At 43.8% G+C, this 9,601-nt stretch overlaps 1 protein-coding gene across 3 annotated transcripts in view; it reads right to left on the bottom strand.

Moving 5' to 3' along the window:
- Positions 1-9,601, bottom strand: part of mob2a (MOB kinase activator 2a) — a 65,495-nt gene that overhangs the window by 33,690 nt on the left and 22,204 nt on the right. Inside the window, exon 1 of one of the 3 annotated variants that reach the window (XM_044191891.1) lies at positions 7,728-8,454. The exons of 1 other annotated variant lie outside the window; for it this stretch is intronic. In XM_044191891.1, the coding sequence (XP_044047826.1) occupies positions 7,728-7,765 (38 nt within the window). In that variant the 5' untranslated portion in view covers positions 7,766-8,454. Of the gene's footprint in view, positions 1-4,429; positions 4,871-7,727; positions 8,455-9,601 lie in introns of those variants that run through there. One more of the 3 variants, XM_044191892.1, reaches the window with a different exon arrangement.

The raw sequence follows: 9,601 nt of genomic DNA, 5'->3' as shown, positions 1-9,601 counted from the left end.
TTTCAGAACTTACTTACTTACTTTCTTTTTGTTTTATACTTAAAGATCTTAGCTGATAAAAAACTGAATTAAGTTGTTTCAGTAACAAAGGAGCTGCAAAGAGGCCTAGTGCTTTTTTATTTAAGCGTGTGCGCGACTGCGTGTGTGTGTGTGTGCTGACTGTGTCGATCTAAATGCGGAGGTGAGGTTAGTGCAAGGCCATCTCTTTCTACTTCTCCTGAGCCAGCAAGACCAGGCTGCTCCTGAAAACACACACACACACACACACACACACAGTGTCTGTGTTATGCAACTGTACCCATGTGTGAGGTCTGCCCTCCGCAGTGACTCGAGGGCAGGTGAAAATAGAGACAGACAGTCAGTCAACTCAAGACTGACAGACTTCTTTATCTGCACTGACCAGCCAGCGTCCCTCCATAACAGTCTAATGTAACACATGATCAAGTAAACTCAGACACCTCGGGCAGGGTTTATCTGTTCTCCATTATGATTATCTGCAGGCAGAAGAGTGGAAAACTGAGGAAAAGGCAGATCTTATTTCTGGGAGCTCTCCACAGCCCGATATCAGCAGAAGTTCTTGGGAAATAGGGGAGGAAATCCAAACCAGACAGGTTAGGTACACAAACTTACTGATGCAAGTTTTTCTGACCTGTGCTCATCTGAGAGCAGCCATTAGCCTGATGATAAGTAATAGGGAGTGTCTACTATATAAGTGCAGTAAGCTCCACTGAATCCTACTGGTTTATTTTGGACTGCATGCCCCATTTGTTTGGGTGGAGTAGTGTATGATAAACGCAAGTTGGGTTATGGGGACAAAAGAAACAATAACCGATTATACAGAATCAAAATTTAGCAGATCAAATTTTATTTTTCTTCCAAGAGTTGTTTTCTAGAAATATTTTGCTGTTTAGTTATGCGTCTCAGCGTTTTTCTCCAGGCAGAATGACAAAGCAGCTAGATTATACAATGCAACAGCCACAGGAAATAATGCCATCCAATACCTCCAGGCAAAGCTTTTAATAGATAATGATTTAATGAGATTTCTATGCGCTAATCGTAGCTACAGCAGTCCAAATCTTTGACTAAACTTTCCCCAAAGATGGGAGCATTTCATCTTGATTCAATTCAACCCCATCTGAGTGACGGGCAGCCACGCGAAGAGGGAGTCTGCTGGGCTGAAGGGAAGGAGAGTGGGGTTTTGTTGGTGGAGAATGGCGTCCTTGTTGAGCTGCACGTCTCAGCTCTGTGGAAGCAGCCGGGCCGGCCAAAGATAGCCTAATGAGAGACACATGGAAAACAGTACGGCCTGCTCTGCTAATACAACACACACAGTATGATGATACACTCAGAACTATTGTTCCGCACCACACATTATAAAATTTACCAACTGATCCACTGAGAGCAAACACACACAAGCTTTTGTGATGGAGCCCTCAGGTCTGAATGTGCCCGCTTTCCAGCAACACGTCAACAACAATACATCATATGGGAACAGAAACATTAAACCTCATAACTGAGAGGAAAATTGGATTTCTGTTTCATGTTGCAATTGTGTATGGAGAAATGATGGCCACAATTTAAACATTACTGCAAGAGGAGAAAAACAGAAAAGGCACAAAATTGACTAAAGCTGAATGAGAACTTGACCTAGGATTCAGCTCCAACTGTGGTAGTGGTAGGTAGCCTCAGGACTGTTGTGTTGGAGGCGGCCCTGGAAAACTGATCCAGTGAGTTTGTGAAAGAAAATGCATTCACGTGTGACAATGTACATGTGTAGAGGTTACAGTGTGGGGTGCAGCTTGGCTGCTTTGTTTCTGCTACACTTTAATAAACGCAAAACTAATCATGATAGTCATTCTAAGTGAGAAGACTTTTTCCTGCTTTCTTGGTTAAACATTAGTGCTGAGAGCTTAAAGGCCACATCTACAATATTTACAGAATCATGAAATAGTTACCATAAGAATACACTTAATTTTTTCTGTTTCCATATTGGATCATTGATAATTAAATCACAACCAGACTGGTTAACCTGTCAACAGACAGCAAACACATGGGGCACATGAGATTAAAACAGTGTCACAACCCTGAACACATATTAAACAATACTATCCCCATTTCCACTGACAAAGAGTCTCTATAAGCTCAAAAGCCATGAATACATGCAAGAATTTTTTCCCCTTATTAAACATTTCAAATGAAACTTAAAGGAATAGTCTGACATTTTGGGAAATACACATATTCACTTTCTTGCCAAGAGTTAGATAAGAAGTCAGCAGCTGGTTAGCAAAACTTAAAGACTGGAAACAGCTAGCCTGGCTCTGCCCAAAGGTAACACAATATGGCTACCATCTCCTCTAAAGTTTACTAATCAACACATTATATCTAGTTTATTTAATCCATACAAAAACTTACATGTAAAATGTAAAAACGACAAGTTGTGGTTTTAAGGTTTTATGTCTTAATGCTAAGCTAAGCTAACTGGCTGCTGACTTCAGCTTCATATTGAACAGACAGACATGAATGCGGTATTGATCTTTTCATCTACATCTCAAAAGAAAGCAAAATAGCATATTTCCAAAAATGTCAAATCATTCCTTTAAATATATGCTAAATAGTTTTATATGGCGTATTTACATGCATGTGATGAGAACTTCTTCTACTTTTAACAATCTTCTTAATTTGTTCATGATAGTATACATAATTCAAAATTATCATTCTATTATATATTATGCAATTTTAGGCTGAATTTGTTGACTCAGAAGTTCTTAGCTAAGTGTATCCTGTTTAAGTTCACCTAGTATAAAACATCAAGTCTTTGCTCCTGACCACACAAAAACATACAAAAATAAATAAATACAAAGGCTGAAAAATGAAGGCCGATTCCAACTTATTTTACTTTACATCATGCGATGACAAACCGTTCAATCGCTCCATTCTAAACAGGATGATCAACATTAGAGATGATTGGAGTCAACGGAGTGCTGGCAGGCAGTTTCTACTCCACACAATGCTACTGTTGAAAGCTGAAACACTGGAGCCCATGGGACGGAGGCCTGGCCCGGGCCGAGGTCAACGAGGACCTGTTTGGATGGGTGTGCCTCCAAAAACACACATCAATCAAGCCATATAACATCACCGCCAAGCCGCCTGATTGGCTGAAGGAGACGCCAAAAGAGAGGAAATGCTAAAAATAGACTTGACGGCCCATTTTGGCTTAATGAGCCCATGAGACATCAGTGCGCTGTCCAGGTCCCACCCCAGCCTTGATCATGACTAGGGGAGAAAAGAAGAAGTACTCCTGGCACAAGCCCTGCCTTCATTAGGCTTCTGTGTGTTTTTCACCAAGTCCTACAGTATATAACACATGTGCAGCCTCACATACATATGTGAACGGCAGGCTGTTATTCATACTAAGAGTAGCAGTGAAGTGTAAACAAAGTTCTGAATCACAGCAAGGCCTAATCTAATCCAGCTGTGCTGTGTGTGTGTGTCTGTGTTAAAGCTACAATTTTACCCTCACCATCAAAACGCTCCTTAGAGAACCAGAAAGTTATATTTAGCCTTTATACAGCAGTTAAGGCAGGCTCAGGCTGGCTAACGCTACAACCACAAAAGAGGGGAACCAGATCCTTTCTGCTCCGACTGTCAGAGAGCCTAACCTAAATCATCTACCCTTTCTCTCAAGCACAATAACCAGCTATATGCGTGCCAGTAAATCAGTCAGATTTTAAAATGTACAGCACAGGCTCTCCAGCACATGATAGTTGCTCCCGGTCTATCTGCAGGGAACCAAGTAGAAAGTAAATTCAGGTGGTAACAACCAGAAAAAAGAGCAAAGTCTGTTAAATCAATGCTCCGCAAACAACACAAACAGAAAAAAAGGGAACACTGTGTCCAAATAAACAGTGCTGCACAGCCACAGGGGCACAGAGGAGGATGAGAGGAAAAGTTGGGCAACCTGACTAACTACCTGACTTCTGGCTGCATGCCATTTCATTCCAACTAGTCTTAACCTACCCTCCTAACAAACCCTGTAACCAGCGACGTTTTACACCCCCCCGCATTCGGCCAGCTATAGGAGACTAGCTATGTGCCATCACTGTCCCTCTGTCCTACAATCCCTCCCTCCCTCCCTCCCTCCCTCCCTCCCTCCTCCCACAAGTCAAGATACACCGCGTGTTTAACTACAGCAGAATCTCTGCCCGCTACAGCAGCACTGTCCTCAAATGTATCCTATAAAACCTCATAACAGAGAGAGTGAATGGGAAGGGGGGGGGTGTCAGATGGAGAAGTTAATGAAGGTCTGAAAATGTAAGTTTAAGAATGCTAAAAAGCCAAGTATGATGTCAACAACAACAATCAACAATAACAGCAAAGAGGAAGGGAAGGTCAAGACAGGAAAAAGAGTAACAGTGACTTGGTTAACTACCGATAGAAGAAGCAGTCGCAGCACACCAGAACCCCCATCCAGTCGGTGGTGAAGCAGAGCTGGGGTGACGAGGCTCCGACTCACAGGACACTTCCTCCCTGTCACCTCCCTGTCTCTGCTCCGCTCTTGCAAACTCGGCTACAGGTGCAGCAGCTCCAGCATAGCACCTTGTGTGATCATGCAGCTTCTGAATCGGTCTCTTTAACGCGGGACAGGCGGACGGATGTGCGCAGGCCGTTCAGGAAGTCAGCCAAACAAACATGGAGGAATACACTTTCAGAACAAAACCAAAAAAAAATAATAAAATCATTCACAGAACCAGACACACTTCTCTGAGCATGTTTCTCTTTCTCTCTCCTTTCCAACTACTGCAACTGCCTGCCTCACTTTCACACTTGCTCGCTCTCTCTCTCTCTTTCTCTCTCTCTCTCTCTCTCTCTCCCCCTCTCTCTCGCTTGCTGGCTCCCACTTGAAAGGCTGGAAGATTAGCTTGGCAAACAGAGTCCCATAAACAAACTGCTGACTGCTGGGCAGCACAGGGTAGACTGCAGGGGAGAAAGAGAGAGAGAGATGGACAGAGGGACCCGAGAGACACAGCGAGAAAGAGAGGGAGGGAGGAAACAATCCTTGGGAGGCCGCAATCTCAGCCATCTGTATACATCCTAAACATCCTATCTCCACCCATCACTCATACAGACCAAACACACGCTCCTTTAGCTTTGCTAAAACGGAGACGGAGTCAAATCCTGTCAAACCTCTCTGGAAAGTTAATCAGTGCAGCAAGTTGACAGCCTCTCTGTGCTTTTGCATATGAAGTGATGTGTAACTAAGTTACAACAGCAGGTGGCTAATTGTCAACTCTTAAGTCAACACTGAGGATGGACTAAACAAGTGAATAAACATGCAGAACAGGATGTACACTGTTGTGCACGTATACAATAACCATGACTCTTCATTCACACAAATGATGCAGAGGTACGAGATGGGAGGGGCTAGCACAGAGACAAGCCTCCAGGAAGCGAGCCAATCAGTGCAGAGTACTCTTATGGTGTGGGCAAATAAGGTGAAGGACACAGAGTGCATCATGGGCTTCGTTACACCTCTTTCTCTCTTCCCTGCATCATTTAATAAGAGCTATCACTTTCTTTTGCCCTCTGCTGTTCACTTGCTTCTTTACACATCAAAACACACAGATGGAAACACACACAAGGACTGCAGTGGTCAGGTAGAGGAGAGTGTGTGTGTGTGTGTGTGTGTGTGTATGAGATGCTGTAATTGAAGGCTGCAGTCAGCGCTGGACCCTAAAGACACAAACGCAAGATTAACTGACCGTGACGGAGGCAGCCGACACCGCTGAATACTGACGCACAATGTCAAACAGGCCAACGCCGCTATGTTCAGAGAAAACAAATCACTGCAGCCTGCCAAGAAAGAGACTGAGAGACAACAGAGGCAGAGACGACAGCCACCTTCAGAAGACAGCAGTTAAGTAGCAACCGCAGGGGGACGGTTCTGCTCTTATTCTGTCACCGACTTAAAAGCGCTTCTGAACAGTGAGATGGATTTAACAGTAGCAAGTACATATTTCCACCTAACCCTGCTGCACACAAACTTAAGACAACACCACAGGACAGCACTACACGTCCACCCTCTGCTACTACTTTCTGCTCCTGCTCTTTTTGAGATAAAAGATAACAAAGACGAACTGCAGCAGCCCGGCGAAGCACTTTTACATCCCATGATGTCATCCCTCCTCCTCCAACACCACCTCCTCCTTCTCCTCCCTGGAGGCCTGTCACCAGGAGCTGCAGCTAACAGGCCTCTTTTTTCACTGTTTAATTACCTCATCCCTCTCACCTGCGCGCACACACACACACACACATATATATGTGAATGCACGCTTGCAACAGAGTACACGCGTGATAACACTTTTCTTGCACACAATTTCTAAGTGAAAGCAGAAAGAGGAGGAAGCGAGGAGAAGTATACAGGGATAACATCGTTCTCGCAGTTTCAGTCGTGTGATGAAGTGGGTGCTTGGCATTCATTAGGTCCCTTTGTGTTTCAGTACTTAAAAGTTAGGATGTGGGATGTGAGGGTCAAGTACAGTGGAAGGCCATATGCCCTATTAGAAGGCAAAGAGGAAAAGGAGTGCCAGTGGAAAAATGTAAGAAGTGAAACTGCCATTAAATCAACTGTCACTTTCAACAATATGAACAAGTTCTTGTTGTTCTCCTTGTGTGTTTGCTTCCTCAAACTTTTGGGCCTTATCATAAAATCCAGACAAACAATAAAAGCAAGACATCCGCTATAACAGTCATATGGGCTGAATTCAAGAAAGCTGTGTGAATTGGTTGGCGGATGGCAGAAAGACAAAGAAAGAATTTTCTTTACAAACTTGTGACTTGGAGAGATAACACAATGAGGGGGGAGAGCCCGAACCACCAAGACCAGACTCGTGACCGGGGTTTAGAAATGCCAGGATATGAATAGAGGCCGTTGCAATCATGTCAAGGGAAGGTGGGTTAGGGGGGAAAGAGGCAGACACACATACACATATAAAGTTGCTAGGTGATGGGACGGCAAGAGGGGGTATTTCTGTGGAGGGAAGGAAAAAGGAGAGGAGAAGGGGAGAGATCATCTTGCTCTTTTCCTAAATGGAAGAGGGGAAACAAAAGACAGAGCCCGGCCCCCCTTAAAGCAAGACAGACAGGTTTCTCCTGATCCAGCCTCACAGAGTGAACTACACATGGGCTCCACACTGGTGAAATCAGGAGGGACCCTTGAGAGGAACTGACATTATATTATCAATGTCTGATTAGCCATGAACACGTGTTCAGAGGGCATTTTACTTGTAGCCTGTCATCAAAACTGAAAAAAGAGGCAACATATTGTATATTAGCAATTATAAAAAACTGCAAGTTCAAGTTTCACATCAGATGAAGCCTCAAAAGACCTCAATATCCATCACAATGAAGCTGAACTCCAATGGTGCTATTGCAGCTTATGTGTGTGCATGATATTGCTAATGTCGCAATACAAAAGAAAGTCTCCTTTAGCATTACTGAAGAGTTATTGTAGGATATTAAAAGACACACCATAAAGTGCAACAAGGAGACTATGAGCACCACTGTAAGCCTCCATGGAAATATCACAGAGAAAGTGAACTGATTTATGAGCTAAGCGTGTAAAAAAAAATAAATTAAAAAAAAAAAACGTGCTGCCCTCCTCCCTCCTTCCCCTCTCCATATGGATAACACATTAAGTTACCGCTGCACACATTACACCAGCCTCTTACCTATTTAGCGTATAGGACCCGTTCCTTTTAAACCTCATCCTGGACGACAGGAAGCGGATAAAGAAATCCAGAATTGACGGCGTTTCAGCTTTTTGTCGCACCTCGAAAGAAACGAAGCCCCACCGTGCCTCTCTCTCTCTCCCCCCTCTCTCTCTCTCTGGACGGCTGCAGAACAAACAAACGCGGAACAATACGGAGTTGCTCTTTGCAGTCCTCTCTCACTCCTCAACACCTTTCTCCTTATCTTTCTATGGTTTCTTCCTAGACCTCCCTCTCCTCCTCTGGTAACCCCCCCTGGGTTTAGTTTCCGTGGGGCAGGGTTAACGAGTCTTCAGACTGCGGGCGTTTCGATTAAAAAAAAAAGAAAAAAAGAGCTTGTATCGGTGACACGCGTGCGGTCCGGAGCGATGTAAGTAGGAAAAATGTAGTGATATTAACAGGGAGTCTGGCTGAGGCGGCTTTGTGTCCACAGCCTTGCTGGCGCAAACCACCGCTTTTTACTCCACCAAAAAAAAACAAAAAAACACCCACTTGAAACTTGAACCTTTTCTTTCAATATGTCCACATCTACATCCGGCTCGGTTCGGCGACATAAAACCGACGTCTAAATAAAAAAAAAACATTAAAAGGAGATGTAGCCTACAAGCCGACGATCCCTTTATGAAAAATGGTTATCGATGCGAGCCAGCTTCATTCTCCCCATTCACGGTCCTGAGGAGGCTCTCATGTTTCAACAGCGTTTCCTATCTGAGGAGCTATATATACACATTTATATTTCTCCATATGCTGAACACAAACCAGACTCCGCCACCCCAACACAGCTTTTGTCAACGCCTGGAGGCTGAGACAGATTTGAGGCTAAGAATAGGGCTAAGGAGCCATTAATGCCATTTAAATCCAAAGTAGCCCTTCCAAGTGTATGTGTGTGTCGTTTTAATGGACACACACATACAGGAAGCTGGTAAACGTGCTTGAACTCCAGGAGCAGAATTAGCGCTTTTAATTGATAACTTATTAGCACATATCAGTGGATCAAGTAGATTATAAGAGGATGCGGTTTAATGAAAGAGAGAAATAATGATTTTGTGGAAATTATGCTTTTGATGATTACAAAATTATTGTACAGGTGGTTGTATGCCTCGTAATGATGATAAAACTGGAAGTCTACCTATGCAATTTGCCACTACTGCACTAAGGAACTCTTGACCTCACACCAGGTGCTGCAAGGAGGACAATGACCAAGTGACCAATAACAATGAACCATAATCACTGGCTGGCTAGTGAGTAATATCCATGCTCTGCAGCATTGTCAGCATCCTCTCTGACAAACACAATCAGAATTGACAATGAAATGAGTTGCAGGAATGTTAAAATGTTGGGGAAATGACAGGTGGGATAACTCAAAGTGACTTTGAGTAGACAAACAGGTGACACTGGAATGGTTCTACAATGTTAAAGTGTGATCTTTATCGCTGCACCCAGTGTGTGTATGCATGTCCTCAGGGAAGCACACTCCCCGGCCCTGCTGGATGACCTTTCCATCCCCGGATGTGTGTACACTAGATACAGCTAAGGTGAGTCAAAGCTCTTGTTTTGTCAAGTTTGGATTAGTATGATAATGGATTTTTTTTTTAAAGTTGTTAGAGAGGAGTTGGAGAGGAGAAAGGATGGATGGATGGATGGATGGATGGATGGATGGGGAGAAAGGGAGAGTGGGAATATGTTGAGCAGAAGGCTAGACCACAAAGACTGAAAAATGGGAAGACCAGATGTGCTTTTCTTACAGCCAATTGAGGAAGCATAGGGAAGGGTAGGAAGACATGATGCAACAAGGGTCCCAAACTGGATTTGAATCCAGGATAATGTTTATGGTT

The sequence above is a fragment of the Siniperca chuatsi genome, linkage group LG4, assembly GCF_020085105.1.
Source record: "Siniperca chuatsi isolate FFG_IHB_CAS linkage group LG4, ASM2008510v1, whole genome shotgun sequence".
Taxonomy (NCBI): domain Eukaryota; kingdom Metazoa; phylum Chordata; class Actinopteri; order Centrarchiformes; family Sinipercidae; genus Siniperca; species Siniperca chuatsi.
This window is presented reverse-complemented; position numbering and strand designations above follow the sequence as displayed.